Genomic DNA, 21,860 nt, shown 5'->3' on the forward strand with positions numbered 1-21,860 from the left:
ATCTTAACCTAAAAGACAAATACAGACTCAGGGTGAAAGGATGGTCATCCATATTTCAGGCAAATGGTAATCAGAAAAAAACAGGTGTTGCAATTTTATTTGCAGATACAATAAGCTTTAAACCAACAAAAGGAAGGACAAGAATTGTCACTTCATATTTATTAAGGGTAATACTCAATATGATGAAGTCTCAATTATTAATATCTATGCACCCAACCAGAATGCACCTCAATTTATAAGAGAAACTCTAACAGACATGAGCAACTTGATTTCCTCCAGCTCCATAATAGTCAGAGATTTTAACACTCCTTTGGCAGTGTTGGATCGATCCTCCAACAAGAAGCTGAGCAAAGAAATCTTAGATTTAAACCTAACCATCCAACATTTGGATTTAGCAGACATCTATAGAACATTTCATCCCAACAAAACTGAATACACATACTTCTCATCAGCCCACGGAACTTACTCCAAAATCGATCACATCTTAGGTCACAAGTCTAACCTCAGTAAATTTAAAGGAATAGAAATTGAAGAGAAACTTCTCTGAAGAAGACAGGCACGCAGCCTTCAAACATATGAAAAATTGCTCATCATCTTTAATCATCAGAGAAATGCAAATCAAAACTACTTTGAGATACCATCTAACTCCAGTGAGACTAGCCTATATCACAAAATCCCAAGACCAGAGATGTTGGCGCGGATGTGGAGAAAAGGGAACACTTTTGCACTGCTGGTGGGAATGCAAATTAATACATTCCTTTTGGAAAGAGATATGGAGAACACTCAGAGATCTAAAAATAGATCTACCATTCAATCCTGTAATTCCTCTACTGGGCATATACCCAGAAGACCAAAAAGCACATCATAACAAAGATATTTGTACCAGAATGTTTATTGCAGCTCAATTCATAATTGCTAAGTCATGGAAGAAGCTCAAGTGCCCATTGATCCATGAATGGATTAATAAATTGTGGTACATGTACACCATGGAATATTATGCAGCCTTAAAGAAAGATGGAGACTTTACCTCTTTCATGTTTACATGGATGCAGCTGGAACATACTCTTCTTAGTAAAGTATCTCAAGAATAGAAGAAAAAGTACCCAATGTACTCAGCCCTACTATGAAACTAATTTAGGGTTTTCACATGAAAGCTATAACCCAGTAACAACCTAAGAATAGGGGGAAGGGGGAAAGGGAGGGGAGGGAGGGGGGAGGTGGCTAGAGGGAAGGGGATTGGTGGGATTACACCAGGGGTGCATCTTACAAGGGTATATGTGAAACTTGGTAAATGGTCTGTGAAGCTAGTGAATGATGCCCCATGATCATATCAATGTACACAGCTATGATTTAATAAAAAAAAGAAAAGAAAAAAAAGAAATGATTAAAGGGGAAAAGTATGAGCATGTGTGTGCATGCACACAAATATAACAAAGGATGATGGAGAGGGAGAGCAAGAGAACGAAAGCATATATGACAAAGTTAAAACTTGGTGAAACTATGTAAAAAAAGAAAAAAAATAGGTGATGGGTGTTCACTATGCTCTTTCAACTTTTCTGTAGGTTTACAATTTTTCAAAATAAAAAGTTCAGAAAAAACCTCGAATAGCCAAGACATTACTCAGAAATAAAAACAAAACAGGAGGAATCACACTACCAGACCTCAGACTTTACTACAAATCGATAGTGATCAAAACAACATGGTATTGGCACAAAAACAGAGAAGTAGATATCTGAAAAAAACCTCGAATAGCCAAGACATTACTCAGAAATAAAAACAAAACAGGAGGAATCACACTACCAGACCTCAGACTTTACTACAAATCGATAGTGATCAAAACAGCATGGTATTGGCACAAAAACAGAGAAGTAGATATCTGGAACAGAATAGAGAACCAAGAGATGAATCCAGCTACTTACCGCTATTTGATTTTTGACAAGCCAATTAAAAACATTCAGTGGGGAAAAGATTCCCTATTTAACAAATGGTGCTGGGTGAACTGGCTGGCAACCTGCAGAAGACTGAAATTGGACCCACACCTTTCACCATTAACTAAGATAGACTCTCATTGGATTAAAGATTTAAACTTAAGACATGAAACTATAAAAATACTAGAGGAGAATGCAGGGAAAACCCTTGAAGAAATTGGTCTGGGTGAGTATTTCATGAGGAGAACCCCCCGGGCAATTGAAGCAGCTTCAAAAATATACTACTGGGACTTGATCAAACTAAAAAGCTTCTGCACAGCTAAGAACACTGTAAGTAAAGCAAACAAACAGCCCTCAGAATGGGAGAAGATATTTGCAGGGTATATCTCTGACAAAGGTTTAATAACCAGAATCCACAGAGAACTCAAACGCATCAGCAAGAAAAAAACAAGGGATCCCATCACAGGCTGGGCAAGGGATTTGAAGAGAAACTTCTCTGAAGAAGACAGGCGCACGGCCTTCAGACATATGAAAAAATGCTCATCATCTTTAATCCTCAGAGAAATGCAAATCAAAACTACTTTGAGATATCATCTAACTCCACTGAGACTAGCCTATATCACAAAATCTCAAGACCAGAGATGTTGGCGTGGATGTGGAGAAAAGCGAACACTTCTGCACTGCTGGTGGGAACGCAAATTAATACATTCCTTTTGGAAAGATATATGGAGAACACTCAGAGATCTAAAAATAGATCTGCCATTCAATCCTGTAATCCCTCTGCTGGGCATATACCCAGAAGACCAAAAATCACAACATAACAAAGATATTTGTACCAGAATGTTTATTGCAGCCCAATTCATAATTGCTAAGTCATGGAAAAAGCCCAAGTGCCCATCGATCCACGAATGGATTAATAAATTGTGGTATATGTACACCATGGAATACTATGCAGCCTTAAAGAAAGATGGAGACTTTACCTCTTTCATGTTTACATGGATGGAGCTGGAACATATTCTTCTTAGTAAAGTATCCCAAGAATGGAAGAAAAAGTACCCAATGTACTCAGCCCTACTATGAAACTAATTTGGGGCTCTCACATGAAAGCTATAACCCAGTTACAACCTAACAATAGGGGGAAGTGGGAAAAGGGGGGTGGTGGTGGGTAGAGGGAGGGGGATCGGTGGGATCACACCTGTGGTGCATCTTACAGGGGTATTTGCGAAACTTGGTAAATGTAGAATGTAAATGTTTTGGCATAGTAACTGAGATAACGCCGGAAAGGATATGTTAATCATTGTGATAAAAATGTGTCAAATGGTCTATGAAGCGAGTGTATGATGCCCAATGATCATATCAATGTATACAGTTATGATTTAACAAAAAAATAATAAATGAAAAAATAAAAAGTTCAGGAAAAATGTAAAAAAAAAAAGAAAATCTCGCAGAAACAGAGATTAGAATGGGGCTTTCTGAAGCCCGGGGCCAGAGCCTGGTAGAGGAAGGATTGTGGAGATGTCGGTAAAAGATTACAAAATTATTTATTTAGGAGAAATAAGTTCTAGAGATCTGTTTTACAGCCTAGTGACTACATCTAATGACAACGTCTTGTATTCTTGGAAGACACTTGCAGACTAGATGTAAAAGTGTTGTTGTCACAGAAACATGTACGTGAGGTGATGCACATGTGTAGTGACGTTGAACCACTTCACCACGCGGACATGTGCACTTCAAAACATCCTGTGCTGGTGCCTCATAAATACAATTCTATCTGTACATTTGAAAAATAAAGTAGATCAAACCTACAGAATACTTTCTCCTGGGCGCCCTCAGACAGGAGGCATTAATATTAAAACATTTTCTCCCACACTGCTGAAACACAGATTTGGCACCGGAAGGTTACAAACTTGCCTTTGATTTAAGGAAGCATGATTTAAAAGTCTCTGAGAAAGTTTGCCATCCTTAAGAGCCACGGGGCTTCCCTTAACGCCTCAGGAGATTTGCACTTCTCATAAGTACCTGGTACAGCAGCTCCCCATAAATCCTCATCCCAAGGACAACATCTGTGACTCCACCCTCAACAGATTTCTAAAGACAGCTCAAAGGAATGTATTAACTCACTCTCTAACCTTGAGCAAACCAGCATCTGCCTGCAGGAACCGTGTAGCTTGAAAATCCAGAAATATATTCCAGGCTCTTACTGCATTATAATGAAAAGAAAGCTGAAGACTCCCAGCTTGTTACAGTAAAATGTCCTGAAAATCTTTCAGACTATTTTTAACGTGTATCTTGTGGAAAAGTGCTGCATAAACTAATTTACAGGCCGTTTGGGTATGAATTTTTAAATAATTGCATGCAGAAAGGTATAACACAAGAGGGCTTCAAGGTGACGTTTTTTGTATGTTTCAAGATGAGCATTCACTAATGATGATGGCAAACAGGTAATTCGATTCCCAGCCTCAAGACGTGCGAAATATGATCTTCTGGGGATGGCCATGAAGCTTCTGGAAGGATTCAGTCTGAGTCACTGCTCAGAATACACAGCAACCTCCCCTGGTGGGCAAGGCAGAGAGGATAACCATAGCTAATTTTAATAGCTTTTGGTCAATGGCAGAAGATTAGGAGCAAACAGCCAACGATAAATCTTATTTTGCAATAAACCATTTTACCACTTTCAGGATTTCATAAATATTTAATTTTATTCCTTTTGCACACACATTCCGGTGGATTAACAAAAAGTAACAGCCAGCATAATCACGCGTGTCTACTTCTCCCAGATGAGTCTCACACAAACCGCTGAAGAATCATGCTCTGTCCCTGTCCAGGGAGTACAAGACGCAGCACTAGAATCAATGTCCTGGTATTATCAATTCTCTGATTCCATTACAAAGCAAACCTCATGAGGAAAAGTATTTATGCTGAGATTATACAGTACGTTAGAAAAAGAAAAGTGTAGGAGGGATTGAAGAAAGAATTCTGAAACTAAACTCGCTTTATAAAGTCAGAATTTATAAAGCAGTCGATGTTGTGAGAGGGATCCAGGATCCTTAAACAGGTTATGCCCAGTGATGTTCAGCTGAAGGGAAGTGGTCCTGTTATCTGCATAAGACAGTGGGGAGATGGGGACAAAACAGCTAGCCTGCCAAAGTATTTCTCATGAAAGGCACCTAAGTCATTCCTGCTTGATTTCATTCATGAAAGATCAGCACATTACATTTTTGAGCAACCAGCAATCAAGGTAGGAAAACTAGTGTCTGATCTCACCAGGGTCAGGGCTTGTCAGCACTTCAGACTAATTTTTGCAGTAGAGATGATGAACTCATGTCCTGCCAGGGAAACCTTCACCGAGGTGCAAGAAAGCCGCCCGGAAGACACAAGAGAACTTCCAGTACAAACCGTATTGGAAGCTGTCCTACACAGAACAGATCCTACCACTCGTTAGTAAACACTGTAAAGGGTGTGTTAACAATACTGGTACCATTCTGGAAACCAGGCCTCAGAAATGGAGAGGGGAGAAAACACACATTAAGCTTTTAAATGTTCCATAATTTGCTTCTCCAATATCATCCTCTTTCCAATGGCTATTGTACTTAATTTCCAGTATTTATACTATGTCTCGGATTTATACGCTATCAAACAATTCCATTATAATTATTTATTAAATTATATTACATGTATTCATTAACACCCATGAGTATGACTGGTGACTGCTGGCCAATACCTGTGGCCCTTCTGACAGTGACACACATCATCTCCAGACATGAGTCCTCACGCTTGTTAACAAACTACTAATATTTTACAAGAAATATATTGCCATTTTATTCTTTAAAATAGTTTGCGAACTAAATTGTAATCATCTGTCCTTGTTAACACTCTGTAAATGACTGGATCTTCAACACAATAGCCTCTAATGGTAATTTTAAAATTACGTTACACAGGCTAAAAAAGTATGCCATGGTATTAACAACAGCAATTTGTCATGTGCTCCGCATAATTGAATTTTCCAGGAAACCGGTGACTAAATTTTAAAATATAAATGAAGTAACCACCCAGGGCAAGGAAGACAATGGCACTGGTGGTGATGCTAATGGTAACGATGGTGGTGACTGATCTCTGGAACTCTGGAACGTGCACACATCTTCCGAATAATTTAAATATATTTTGAATATTATCAGATAAAATACCACGTAAATCCACAATCCAGTGATGTGTTCTTTTATAGCTTTTAAATTTTACTCAGAGCATGTAATACCTCTAATACCTTTAAATATTCAATCCAGTAATTATACTCCCTAATGTAAATCTCCTAATTTTCTAGTTTTTAATCCTATAGTAAGCTGACAAATAATTTCAGTAAGCATTTTTACCTTATCTAGGTGCCAATTCCACTCCTGAGAAATCTCAAATCTCTCCTCTACCCAATTGTAAAATGACTCACGTCAGTGAGAACAGTTCTCCTGCAGAGAGTCCATCCACTAACTTACATTGTTTTTCTTGCTCTCATTCTCTTATAGTTAAATCTTTAATGGATTTTCATAGTAAACTTTCACTCTCCGAATGTTATTTCCTATATGACAAAATTATAAGATAGTTACATAATTAAACTAGGCCACATCAAATTCTTTTTATTCTTTGATGTTTTCATAATATGCTATTCACAGCATTCATAAATTCAATAGGCAATTATCTACCAACCGTCTTCCCTGCTAGATTGTGAGTTCACTGAAAGCAAAGAGTTCATTTTTTGAACGTGTTCTCTAAAGATGCTTTATTAAAATAAAAAACATAAAACAAATACAAACACTCAACAACAAAAATATCCACGCATTTCCATCACTAATTTCAAAGTGCAAGTCATAACATGATGTAACTTGTAAGGCAATACATTAACTAACGTACATAACAAGGGAAATTATTATGAAATTAAATATGTAATTGTGGAAACGGGACCATTCCATAGAGTGACTTATATTTTTTTAACAAAAAGGGAATAACACAATATTACCAGAATCCATGTATACAACATTGTAGGGCTTGATTTAGGGATCTGAATAAATAGGGAAAAATAATATTCTGTCATTGGAAGTCCCCAATTCTAAAAGATGTTAAAGACTCTATAAATTAATTTATAAAGCCAATGAATATCCAGCATCCAGAGGGTCTTTTTTCGTTTGTTTGTTTTTGTTTGCTTTTTTTAGAGCTGAGGTCTTGCTCTGATGCCCATACAAGATTAGAAATCCTGAGTTCCACCATCTACCCATCTCAGTCTCCCCAGTAAGTGGGATTATAGCCACATAACACCGTGCCTGACTATAGCAAGATTTTGCATTGGAATGTGTCAAGCTGATTATAAAATGTATACTGAAAAGAAGCATGTAAGATTTTGAATAAGAACAAGATAAAATTTTGTCAACTGTAATATACCACAAATCTAAATTTAAACTATTTACAATAATATGGTACTGGTGCTGAAAGAAAGAGAACTAAGTAAACAAAATAAAATTAATTCCCTAAAATATGGTCATTTTCATTAAGATAATGGTATCATTTTAAATCCATGGATAAAGAAAGCCCTTTATATAAATACGATTGGAATAACTGCAATAAATTTATTAATGTTAAATAAAATTATCCCATTTTGATCTGTATATAAAACTTGATTAGAGAAGAAAAGATTAAGGAGATAGATGTAAAACAAAATAATGTTTAAGTAAAAAATAAAATACTTTCAAATTATTCAGATAAGAAAGCCTTTCTATGTGAGACAGAACCAGAAAACTATAAAAGAAATAATTTGACATTTAAATTAAAGACTTTTAATGATAACATACAACACAAAATAAAAAAATGGCATAATTGAGAGAGAATACTGTAAAATATATGCTACAAAACTTTAATATTCAAGACTTTCAAAATATGTCAGAAAATATAGAAAGAAAAAAGTGCCCAATTTTTATTAGGCTTTTATCTTTCTTTTCTTAACCAGGGAATAATTCACATACCAAAAAAAGAATACAAATAACAAATGTATACAAAAGGATGCATCACTTAATTTGACCAGTAATGAATAACTTTTAAAAAATACTTTGGCTACCAGAATGTCAAAAATTAAAAAATATATATGTATGTATATATATAATGCTTTTTAATGGAGGATTTGAAGGAACTGGACCCTGTCATGCATGGCTGACCTCATGCAAGGATAAAACTGAGAAAGACAACAGAATACAATTTATAATATTTATCAAAATATTCTACTTATAGAATCCAAAATTCCATTTATAGAAATCCATTCTTTAAAAATACACATACGTACAATAAAAGACTGTTCAGGGATATTTACTGTTGTCTTGATTATAATAGAGAAAAAAAATAGCAGAAATGAAAAACTCTCCAGACTTATTTTTATAAGAACACAATGTATCTCTTTTCCTTTTTTAAAAAAAAAAAACCTAAACTGTATAGAGTTGTAAAGAAAAAAAATGGCTGTATTGGCATATACCAAATATTAAATATTTCACGTGTAAGGAGGATAAAGTGGTGGCAGGGGTGGAGGGAGAAAAAGAAAATTTCTCATTGCATTTCTTGTTTTGTTTTAATCTTTTATAATTAGAACACATGCATGTAAGTTTATGTATTTTTTTTTTTTTTTTTGTAGAGACAGAGTCTCACTGTACCGCCCTCGGGTAGAGTGCCGTGGCGTCACACGGCTCACAGCAACCTCTAACTCTTGGGCTTACGCGATTCTCTTGCCTCAGCCTCCCGAGCAGCTGGGACATAAGCTTATGTATTTTAAAAAGAATTCCTAGGATGCATTTACTTAATTCCACAAAAACAGCAACAAGAAAGTTTATTGTATATATCATTAATATTTATCAATTAAGGCAGCAAACGTATAATAGCACCATCCTATACCAAAGATTTGATTGACATTGTAAAGCCCTCTTCTCTGCATCATCCAAAAATCATTGGAAATACAGAAATGTGAGTGGCTGAGCAACAAGGTGGACAACCTGCTCTAACACAGGTCCCCAGAAGATGACCTTACTCTTTCTGGGAAGGCAGACAAGACTTCGGTGATGGAAAATGGAACAATATTTTTTCTTTTTAGATGAATGAGAATACTCTCAACAGATGATGAGGATGGAAAGGCTTCTCGTGTAATATGCAAAATCACTCTGACTTGAGGTCCTGGGCTCTGCCTACCACTGTTTGGTGCTAAATCTTTCCAACCCCCAGTTAAAAGCTATACAGACTTAGCTAAGACACTTTATCTCTTAACCTCCATCTCTCAGCTGTGAACCAGCAACAATAGCCACACCCACAATCACAAGATTCCTGAAAACATTGAAGGAGCTCGTTCACAAAAGCCTCAATACTGCACCTGATACATAAGAATTTAATAAATATTTGCTATTCTTCTGCTTGTTCTCTTTGAAGAAGGCAAGGTGTACATGATACGTTTAGGACACTTACAGAAAGTCAGTGCAAACTGAATGGCACAATTCCACCTGCCAGGATGCAGTGGAATATGAATAATCCTTACAGTTGATCACAGTCATTTTGTTGTCACTATGTTTTTCATCCCTTCTAATTATCTTTTTGGATCCATTAAGTGTTCCCACTTTAATGGGATAAATTCCTTAACTCCAAATAAGTACCAACCATTTGCCTGAACAATCTGATTTTATATTTATTTACTCTCACATTAATAGTAAAACTATCTCTTGCACAGTAAAACAATAAGATGTATATATTCAAAGAGATTTGCATATTTTTCTGGTGAATTTCCACACATGATTATGAAATTATTTACTTCAAACTTTTAAGGCTTCCGAAATTGTGATTGCAAACATGTTTTGCCTTGGTGAACAAGGAATCTAATTTTCTGAAAAAAAACATACTCTAAAATGAAATAAAATGTTCCTTTTTGAAAAACAATATAATCTTGCCAGTTATAACCTAAGAATATGGGGTAGGGGGAGAGGGAATGGAGGGAGGGGGAGGATAGGCAGAGGGAGGGTGATTGGTGGGATTACACCTGCGGTGCATCTTACAAGGGTACACGTGAAACTTAGTAAATGTAGAATATAATAACTAATATAATAACACAATAACTAAGAAAATGCCAGGAAGGCTATGTTAACCAGTGTGATGAAAATGTGTCAAACTGTTTATAAAACCAATGTATGGTGCCCATGATCACATTACTGTACACAGCTATGATTTAATATTAATAAAAAAATAAATAAAAACAATATAATCTGTGTTAAGGTGACCACCAGGCCTACAGTAGTGATACGTACAGTACACGTCCCTTCTGTGACAATCAGCTCAACTTGAGGAGGTGGTCAAGGTAGGGAGATGGCCAACTACGGAGAAACTACTGTCACTTCCATCATTTAATGCAGATCTGTCAAAAGACCCTTCCCTCCAATTTCCACGCATCTTCCGTCTTTAGGATAGCCCTCTATGTTGGCTTCCTCACCATCATTTCAAACCCTTAAGGATCCCTATGAACTAATGTTTCAAAACCCCTCAGTCCTTCTATTATTTTGCCTCCCTTTTTTACTACATATTAAATAAATAATATTACTGCTAAGAACCAGCATGGTGACAAAGTGCTGTGCTCGATGGCATTGGCTCTGCAGCCAGATTACCTGGACCCAGGCCTTGGCCCTGGCCCTGGCCATTGTCAACTGTAGGACTGTAGGCAAGTCACATGACCTCCCTGAGCCTCTATTTCCTCATTTTTAAAGTGGAAGTAACAGTACTATAGATTTATATATCTCTAATGTTATTGTGGGAATTAAACAAATTACTATATATAACACAGATCACCATCTTGTGTCTTGTGTGTGATAATTCTTAGCCAATGCCATTAGTTCTCCCTGAACGCCTAACCCTTTCCATGGGGCTCTCAACACTTCTCTCTCTCTCTGTCTCTGGAATATTACATTAAGTACTCTCTTGACTCTCTAAACTTCCATGTCAAAATAATTTTTCTATCATACCTAATGCTTTCTTCAAAGTGTTCATATTTTCCTTCAGAGCAAAAGCTCCATCTGAATCATTATCTCCACATATGGTTGTCTCAGCAGGACTTTTCCCCATCTCTGTTATTTCTAAATTTTTTGCCCAATAACATGGTGCTGCAGCCTGGCATAGCCATTGTTTACCTTTGCTAGAAGCAAACCCCACCCAACTCTCACTAAACTACATTCAACTGGTATGATTTCTTTAGAAATTTCCTTGCTGGTACATTGCTCTTAGATTTTCCATTCAAATTTGTACCTGCAATTCTACAGAATGCCTGGCTGGAAGGAGGCACTGATGCAGCCTCACTCACCAAATGAACAAAGCAGTAATGATGGCTTTTGACCTCCTCACTGGTAGTAAGGAGAGCAAAAGGGTAAGTAAGGGTAGTAAGGAAATTTCCTCTTTATCCTGCTGTATGTGTTCTCCCTCCCATTACTTAATCCACAAAACTCATTTCTGTAACTTTATTCCAAACTTTGGCTTTGCTTCAGTCAAAGTAATTATCAAGCCTTTCACTACGTAGACGGTTAAAAGGCCACAGAGTGTGATGTGCTTTTGAACATATAGAAGAGAATTGAATTTGGTTGCATATACTACAAAAACAGTTTCAGGTCCCACATATGAAACGATGCCTATTGCTACGATAAATCACGTGTTCACATCACCACACACATAACTACCTAGTTTCATGTAAGTATCTTAGAAGAACTAGATCTAAATCACAAGAACAAAGTAGGTTAAGAGAGTTACCCCAAAATCTTAATTGTAGCTTGGAAAGTTGGATTATTAACATTGAAAATGTACTTGGATGTGAAACAGTACAAATATATAAAGGCCAGAGTTTATTTTACCATCTTATCTCAAAATTGAATAAATAGCTTGAGTTCATGATCAGCATTTCATCTTTTAATGACTTTTTAATAGAATAACTGATTTTAATGTAAATTGAATTATAAACATAGCACAAATATCACCATAACTAGCACAACTAAAATCTTCTGATACAAGTTTGATATATATTTTGTCTAGAACCTTTTTATCCAGTGGAATATTTATTTCTGTCTTGCAGTACAAGCTTCCCATCATGGATCACATTTTAAAAAACTAAAAAAAAAAAAAAAAACACACTGCTATACGTACCAAGAAAAATTGCTAATATTTGAAGATTTTTTTCTGACAAAAATTAAATATGGCAAAATGGTCATTTTGTAACATTCATTAATGAAATCGAGAAGACATTATTAATCTTCAGAGTGTTAACTTGAACTTGCAGATAAATTGATCAAGTTTATGATTTGGAAATAGCCTGTAGCTACTACTGATCAAGAGTTTGGGACACTAATTATAATTCATATCTAACCAAACACAAAGAATATGAGATAGACATTTTCTTTTTAATTTCTTAAATTCAAGAAACATAGAGTGTTTAGTTTCACAGAGGAAGTTGTACAGTAGTTGGATGTGAAATAATACAAAATATTAATAATGTTATAAGTGTTTATTGTGGGGGCTCGGCACCTATAGCTCAGTGGCTAGGGTGCCAGCCACATACACTGGAGCTGGCAGGTTTGAACCCAGCCCGGGCCTGCCAAACAACAATAACAACGACAACCAAGAAATAGCCGAGTGTTGTGGTGGGCACCTGTAGTCCCAGCTACTTGGGAAGATGAGGCAAGAGAATCACTTAAGCCCAAGAGTTGGAAGTTGCCGTGAGCTGTGATGCCACAGTACTCTACCAAGGGCGACATGGTGAGACTCTGTCTTAAAAAAAAAAAAAAAAGTGTTTATTTGGGGATCCATAGGAAAACCTACCTGGCTAGGCTGAAGGCATCGTCGATCAAACCAGCTCGATTACTGACAGAAAGGACCTAGAAAAAAAGGAATAATTTAGAAGTAAAATGGCAGGTGTTCACATACCAAATGAGATCTTCTATGAGAAAATCCATAGTATACCTCGTGGTTCTTGATTAATTGATCAATTAATAATCTCCAGTTCCTTAGGTCGTAGTTGACTCTAAAATAGCCAGTTTGATTGATGTTCCCCAGCAGCCAGTTTCCTTTGTCGAAATAAGATATTCTGTGGTGCTCTGAAAATAGCATTTCAGAAGTAAAAAGATTTTAAATTTTAAGGGTGCAAATAGAACGGAGTATATTTTCTTATACCACATATAATAATATTTTAATTTCTTTTTTTTTAATGTTGGGGATTCATTGAGGGTACAATAAACCAGATTACACTGATTGCATTTGTTAGGCAAAATCCTACATATAATAATGTTAATAGTTAAAAGAGAATTCCTTCCTAAATACCTCATTGAAAGCTACTCTTTAATTAATCACCCGCATCTAGAATTTTTTTGTTGTTGTTGTTAAATCATAGCTGTGTACATTAATGCGATCGTGGGGCACCATACGTTGGTTTTATAGACTGTTTGACACATTTTCATCACACTGGTTAACATAGCCTTCCCGGCATTTTCTTAGTTATTGTGTTAAGACATTTACATTCTACATTTACTAAGTTTCACATATACCCTTGTAAAATGCATGGCAGGTGTAATGCCACCAATAACCCTCCCTCTGCCCACCTCCCCCCTCCCTCCCCTCCCGCATCTAGAATTTGCTGGACAAAACTTTCGATGGTTATAATTAACTCAATTAACTGTTTTATTATAATTAACAATTTTGTTCTTGTCCAATCCCTGTCGACTATACACAATTTCCTTTCTCAAAATAAGTGTTACCTAGAAATTTCCTGTTATATTCATGCAGCTTCTAAGGTGATTGTGGATGATACGCTGCTCAAGTAAAAGCAAAGGTTTCAGATGCAAAGTCTTCTTATTTTGCTTAGTAAGGAAGTGATTAAAAAACAGAGCTCATTTCCTTGAAAGTCAATACTGTTTCTCACCTTTTTTTCCTGCGCTTTCTTGGGAATACTAATAAATAACAGACTTTTTTCAACATCATGAATAATGCTAGTGAAAGGAATGTTGTTTGTTCAAGAATCTAATATTTCCACATAGAATTAGAAATAAAGATAATAAATTCTTATTGGAATAACTCTGGAACATGGTAACTGGATTGTGTTCACCAGCTAATTCAATTAATGGAAGGCACTAAAACAATAGTATAAATTCTTATTTATTTAACTCCTCCAAGGATGGCACAGAAAGAGAACCCCATTCTCTCGTAAAGTTAAGCTTATTGATTTCACAGAACCACATTTTAAAAGTCTAATAATTTTGTCTTTGATCTTCAGTACTTATAAAATTTACACAACGAACGTGATCAAAATTTATACACACCTAGTGGAAAAAAACAAAACTACATCATTTTTCTACCTACAATGACTCAAAATCATAAAATACATCACATGCACACAATGCCTCTGAGCATTCAGGTCTGAGCAGGGGACACATCTCTAGTTCTTCTGTCATTTTCAGTTTTTGCACATCATACTTCAAATAGAAAGTAAAATTTCCCCTTTATTTCCTTGAAGGAATGAATTTACAGAGTACTCTGACCTCAAGGAGAGGCCACGCAAGAAGAGGTTACACCACAGAGATTATTGGGGACTCGTCCATAATCATTCATTTCTCAGGTCTGAAATGGGGTTGTCTAATTAATCCAATGCATCTCACAGAGGACTGATTTTCAAAAATCTGCAGTAATACAAAATGTACTTAAACCAAAAAATACACTGAATGTAAAAACACAATCTCTAATGTTTCAAATATCACTTCAACTTCTCACTATCGCTGCAAATTGTGTCTATTGGAATTGATGTATGAATTGGATTATCCTAATGGCTCAACTTAGGTCTCCTGACTTCAATGTTTGTTTTTTTCCTATGCTATGCTCTATTGATATAAACCAGTATAACACTTTTACTGTTATATGATATACATTTTTTCAGATTCTTATATTGATTTTTAAGGGGGAAATAGCACAAGAAAAAGAATTAGAATAGTGTAGGAAAGGTGGATTCCTGTTTCAGCTCTCCTATGCATAAATATTTGAGTGTAGGTAATTGATTCTCCTTGATTCTCAATTGTCTTACTATAACATGAAGGCCAAACAATGGCCCTTAATGACCTGTCCAATCCTATGATTCCATGGAAGAAGGAGCTATTTTCATTAGATATTTTACCTTCTTTAGTCCCTAGCACTTGGACAAATAAATCTATCAGATATTTTTCTAAAATTCAAGTTATTTCTCAAGTGTCAAATTTTATAATTTATATTTTTCAAAATTTTAATATTTAGACACACAATTGCTTTGAAGCATTTTAGAATGTCACATCCATTTTACAAATATAAAAATGACAAAAATAACTAACAATATGGCATTCCCAAAAACTAAACTAAGATAATCTCATAAAGATTTCAGTCTATCCTTTCTGAATTCAGTGAATAAGTATTAAAACTATTTCTCCTGAGTAATCCTGTTTTTAAATTTACTAATATTTTTATAACAAAAATATTAAAACTATGATTGAATTCACTTGAGATAAGAGTAAACTGCATAATTTTCACTTAAGAAGTGTTCTTTTTTCAAAAAGTTTCATTAAAGCATCAAGTTTAATATATGAACACATAATTTAGATTTTTTACAAGTTTGAAATGGTCATGGATTTTTATTAAATCTATTTTTAAACTTACTTCCTGTTTGCATTTTAGATAATTAGCACAACTTAACCCCAGGTGATTCACTTGGCTGTAGTTTTTAAACTTACTCTATTCAATAACTTACGGGTAGAATATAGTCAAATTAAAATTGATATGTACACTAAAATTGGAAAATAATCCCTGCACCTCCTACATTGTCTGACCAGAATAAAGACAGGTTTCTATTGTTTTTAGGTATGCCATTATTAAATTTACATTAAAAAGCTGAAGGTTATTACTGTTCATGAATATTTTTATGCCTTTGTTACAAATGAGATCTTTGGAGAAATGATTCCCTGAAAGATTTTGTAATAGATTTTTAAATATCTTTTCAGTTTTAGCTAATTATATCCCTTAAATGTTCTTCAAATTAACTAATGGCAAGCAATGAATTTTAAAGAGATCTTCTCCAATAGCCTAATGAGAAATGGTATTTGATGAGTACCATAATAAAAAGCATGGAAGTCATATTTTGAGTGTTGGTAATAATAATTAAAAATTACATTTAGAATGTATCTAAACTGACATAAGACTTAGATTATATCAATGTATAGAGTAGTTGGTATTATATAAGGTCTTATATTTTATCCTTTCTTTTGTAATAAAAAAGGAAATAGATTAGGCATTTCTACCCAATATTTGTTGAAGGCAGAGAATTAGAATTTTTTTTTTTTTTGAGACAAAGTCTCACTCTGTTGCTCTCAGTAGAGTGCCATGGCGTCTCAGCTCACACCAACCTCAAACTCCTGGCATCAAGCAATTCCCTTGCCTCAGTGTCCCAAGTAGTTGGGACTACAGGCGCCTGCCACAGCGCTGGCAACTTTTAGAGACGAGGTCTCACTCTGGCTCAGGCTGGTCTCGAACCTGTGAATTCAGGCAATCCACCTGCCTTGGCCTCCCAGAGTGCTGGGATTATAGGCGTGAGCCACCGCACCTGACAGAATTTTTTTTTTTAAGTCTACCATAATAACAAGGGTAACAATGTGACACAAAAAAATACATAATAACTTTCCTTACTGGACATCTGTGAAAATCAAATGAGAATGTTCTGTAAAACCTGTGAAGAACCATGTGCCTATATCCAAAGACATAGTGTTGAGTGACTGACAGATTTACCCAGTGACCTACCAAAGTAGTAAGATCTTGCCAGTGTTTGTGTGTTTGTGTGTGTGTGTGTGCGCGCGTGCATGTGAGCCTGTGTGTCTTTGCAGACCCACACATGTAGAGTCAGGATGTGTAAAGAGAAAAGAAAACCAAGCACCTAAAGCCAGATCTTAACTAACTGAATGACATTTTGAGCAAATTATTTATCAAGGCTCATTTTCCTCCTTTGTAAAGTGGAGATAACAATGTTCATTTTAGGGCGGCGCCTGTGGCTCAGTGAGTAGGGCGCCGGCCCCATATGCCGAGGGTGGCGGGTTCAAACCCAGCCCCGGCCAAACTGCAACAAAAAAATAGCCGGGCGTTGTAGCGGGCGCCTGTAGTCCCAGCTGCTGGGGAGGCTGAGGCAAGAGAATCGCGTAAGCCCAAGAGTTAAGAGGTTGCTGTGAGCTGTGTGACGCCACGGCACCCTACCAGAGGGCGGTACAGTGAGACTCTGTCTCTACAAAAAAAAAAAAAAAACAATGTTCATTTTAAAGGTTTTTTGAGTCCAAATGTACTAACATGTGAGGAAGGCACTAGAGCATTATTCTAGTTTTAATGTTTACTTCTAATTTTTAGGATCAGGTTCTTTTCTATTTTAACCTTTCCCCACCACTCCCAACATTTGGCCTTCAGTTTATCTTCCTCACTCATGGTTAGTGAATAGCAAGTAAACACGCAAACTACTACCTATTTATACATACATATATATACACACACACACGAGTTTTTGATATTTTCATAGTAAGAATGAAAAAGGATAAATATTTCAACCTGCTTTTAATAGCTTAAACTTTGGTTTAAAAACAATTTTTAGGCTAAAAAGATCTATGCCTTACTTTGATGTTAATTATATATTCACCCAAAGTTCTTTAAAAAAACTGAACCATCAAGAATACATGATGGTTCAAACAAATTTATATTTTATATTACCCATCAATGATGTTGCCTAAACATCTTGTGAGATCAGACCTATATCAACACTGACAATGAAAAATTATAAAAACCTTGATCTGGCTGTTAAAAGTAAATGTGGAAATTTTTTACATATGTTGATAAAAATTGACCGGAATATTTATTTTCTTCTTGTTTTTATGGAGAAAATTTTCATTAATATTAGTTGGTAATGTTTTGAAAGGAACAAGATATAAAAGGAGACGAAAGTTAATATTATCTTTCCTTTTCCTTCTTAATCCTTGTTTGGTGTTACATTTTTGTGCATTATCTGAATGAAGGACTTCATTACAAAATTGAAACAGTAGGGCTGTAAAGACAAACAGGAAGGGAGTCTTTCTTTTAAGTTCCTATTGGAAATTCTTTTCAGATTTTTGTATTTACAAAATTTTCAGAAAACATTACATTACTTAATATGGAAATCATGAAAAAGCCTCAACATTTCAAATCCTCCATTCATATTCAACAAAGAATTCTGCTATTATGTAATAGAACATGACACATTACACTGGGCAGATAACACATTGCACAAATTTGGAGTGGGGCAGTGTGCCTTTAAGTCATCATCATGTAAATATCACCTCCTAAGTTATTAGGCAAACTGTGCAGCCATGTACAACAACCATGCATATCAATGTAGTTAATATTTCAGGTAAAAATATGATTTGAACGGGACATTGTTATTATTCCTTAATGATAAAGAAAGACTCTAAAGGAAAAAATTTATCAAACCTAATTGGTGGTTATTGGTCATGGAAAGCTGTGGTGTTATTTTCAATAATCTTTGAAGGATAAGAATACCATGAATAATGGCATGAAAATAACTACGCAGTTTAGAGAAAATAGACCCAGGAAAGTTATAAAATAAGAATCAGACTAGAGGGCCGGGCATGATGGCTCACTCCTGCAATACTAGCACTCTGGGGGCCCAGATGCATGGACTGCTTGAGCTCAGGAGTTTGAGACCAGCCTGAGCAAGAGCAAGACCATGCCTCTGCTAAAAATAGAAAAACTAGCTGGGATCGTAGAGGGCGCCTGTAGTCCCAGCTACTCAGAAGGCTAAGGCAGGAGGATTTCTTGAACTTGAAAGTTTCAAGAGATCTGCTGTGAGCTATAAGGACACCACAGCACTCTACCCAGGGCGACAGAGTGCAGCTCTATCTCAAGAAAAAAAAAAAAAAAGAATCAGACCAGCCCTGAGTCTTCCCACTGCCTGAAAGTGAACTTTTATCCTAATCCCTATGTTTAATCAGCATCTTTACCCTCTTCTAATTTCCCATTTCCATCCGACCTTCCAAAGGCAAATGTTTACTTTTTTTCTGAAGACCATCCTAGCAATCCTGTGGAAGGATGACTTTATTCTAACAGTAAGATCATTAAAATAACAACTCACTGATTTCACTCATGATTTCATAACCTATGTAGACATATTCAATTACTACATACGAAAAAATGAAGTATGAAGGCAAATAAGACAGTAACATTCAGAATCACGATATAGATACCACTTCCAGGAAATGAAAATAATAGATTACAAAAAGCAATTTAAAAGGAACACACTTTTTTTTTTTAAGACAGAGTCTCACTTTGTCGCCCTCTATGAAGTGCTGTAGCATCACAGCTCATATCAACCTCAGACTCTTAGGCTTAAACAATTCTCTTGCCTCAGCCTCCCCTGTAGCTGGAACTACAGGTGTCTGCCACAATGCCCGGCTATTTTTAGAGCAGAGGTCTCACTCTGGCTTAGGCTGGTCTTGAACTGATGAGCTCAGGCCATCCACCTGCCTCAGCCTCCCAAGTGCTGGGGTTACAGGTGTGAGCCACCTCAGTGCATCACTGTATTAGTTATCAATGTTTTACATACAATGTACATAAGTGAAAGCATATATTTTCATAATATGTGATTATGTGTTAAAATACAATAACATGAAAATTTAAATAAAAATATTCCTGAAACAACAAGTGTTTATATTTTTTGGTAACCTTATTAGATTTTGCTGTGAGAACTTTTTCTTGAATGTATATATGTATATTGAGCACTTAAATCTCCCTTAAGTAGCAAGACTGAAGGGAAAAATGTTTATTTATTCCTATATTTCATCTTATTTAAAATAAAATATTTATAGCTGTTTAAAATATGTTTACTAAAAAGTAAAATAACATCAATTAATAGTGTATGAGAAAGGAGTGAGAAAAACAAAATATGAACGCACTTGACCATTTAAATCTAAATGAATGTTACATAAAAGATGGTAATTAACTTTTTCTCCACCTCAGTGGAAAGCACAGAGAAAAGGAAGCCATTTCACACTGTAGCATGAAGCCTACAGATTCAAGAAATAGCTTTCCCCATGATCACATTGATGTACACAGCTATGATTTAATATCAATAAAAAAATAAATAAAAAAGAAAAAAAAGAAATAGCTTTCTGACAGTAAATTGAAATAAGTCATTATCTTACTTGAAGATATTTAGAAAGAGAATAGATCTCATCTTCCCCTGCTTTCTGAGGTCTGACCCTACCTAAGAAGTGGTTTGATGACCTGTCCAAGACCCTCCATTCTAACCCTATAATTATATAATTCTGTAGAGGCTGTTTCTTCTCTCATCCCTTAAAGAGACAGTCGGTTACAGAGAAGACAGCAAGAAAGTGGCTTTAAAAATAAAGCATGTATTTTAGTATTTAGCACACTGTTCTCTTGGGGCTTATAATTATATTTTAATTACATTAGGAATTATAAAATTACACCATTTAACTCAGCTAAGATTAGAAACAAATGTAGCAATTATATAGGCAGACGAAAATAGACTATTTAGAAACTATGCTACACTATACCTAATTTTATAGAGGCGATTATAATTCTTCTATTTTCCCTTCCTAATTTGTCTTTATTCACCTTTTTATAACAGCTCAAACCAGAAGTTAAGTTGCTAAACTATTGTCTGAATCCAGATAGTACCTCGGGGGAGAATGTACATTTTACCTGATTTGTTAGACACCCAAATAATTGCTTCTGAAGACACATGGCTTCTATTTCCTACCACGATAGTTAATGGAATGTGCCACAGGTAACTGCAAAATAAAAGAGAAACTTTAAGAATAAAAATAGCTATATTAAAACCAGAAAATACCAAACATTTCCCATTCACTTTCTATGTGATACTGATTCTTCTTTTTAGGGAAACTAAAAAGAACTTCCCAGTCATAAAAATAAGAAATAAGTCTGAAAGATGAATTTACTCTTTCAAAGCCACTAAGAAGTCTTAGCCTCCAAGAATTTTAACTTCAGTGCAAAAACAGTATTGCCAACGAAACAATTATCTTGAAAGAAAAACAGATTTTCCTTTTACATTTGAAATAACAAGTAACTAACATCTATAAATACGAACCACGTTGTGTATTGATTAAAATCTACAAACAACTCCTTTCTATTTGGCTCTGTACTAGATTGACACACATTTCAGTGGCTTCATGTATTCACATTCAAATGTTCTCTTTATTTATTGTTTAATGATGATTCTGCAGGTCACTAGGAACACACTTTACAGACAGGTTCACTGATATACCTAAAGTTACTCAGCAAAAAAGAAAGAAGAGTAAAGTGAATACGATTCCCCTAAAATCCAGATCAATATAAAGAATATTGTGGTAAACCCTTCACACTCTGCTTTCCAAAATGGAATTTCCAAATTATTGTGTCAAAGCATCATCCACCAACATGAGTCTCAGCTTCCAAAGAGAAGCATTTTCTAGCATTTACCTTTTTATAGGATAAAAGTGAGTGCTATACTTGTACATGAAGTAGTATCAATTTAATCTCAAGTGAGTCACCATAAAATATGCTGGATGGTTTTACAGTAAATCCAATCATTATGTTTTGTTTCCATCATTGGCATATAGTAAGTTTATTTTCATCCATCATTGCACCATTAGCAACAGAGTAGCCAAAAATTTTAGTAATGGAAAAATATTTTTTTAATTTAGAAATATAAGAGATGCTACATGAGCTCAATAATGATGAGAATGAATAAAAAAATGAAAAATTTTCAGGAAAAATGCTGGGGCAATAAATATTTCATTGAATATGTCTTTGGCAGGGAGAGGAAATACATCAAATGGAATTTGA

At 35.4% G+C, this 21,860-nt stretch overlaps 1 protein-coding gene across 1 annotated transcript in view; it reads right to left on the minus strand.

Moving 5' to 3' along the window:
• Positions 1 to 21,860, minus strand: part of TRHDE (thyrotropin releasing hormone degrading enzyme) — a 497,375-nt gene that overhangs the window by 94,545 nt on the left and 380,970 nt on the right. Inside the window, exons 10-12 of the mRNA XM_053585572.1 lie at positions 20,718 to 20,806; positions 12,921 to 13,054; positions 12,780 to 12,835 (exon numbers count right to left, since the gene is read on the minus strand). Of these exons, the coding sequence (XP_053441547.1) occupies positions 12,780 to 12,835; positions 12,921 to 13,054; positions 20,718 to 20,806 (279 nt within the window). The remainder of the gene's footprint in view (positions 1 to 12,779; positions 12,836 to 12,920; positions 13,055 to 20,717; positions 20,807 to 21,860) is intronic.

The sequence above is a fragment of the Nycticebus coucang genome, chromosome 3 (assembly GCF_027406575.1).
Source record: "Nycticebus coucang isolate mNycCou1 chromosome 3, mNycCou1.pri, whole genome shotgun sequence".
Lineage (NCBI taxonomy): Eukaryota > Metazoa > Chordata > Mammalia > Primates > Lorisidae > Nycticebus > Nycticebus coucang.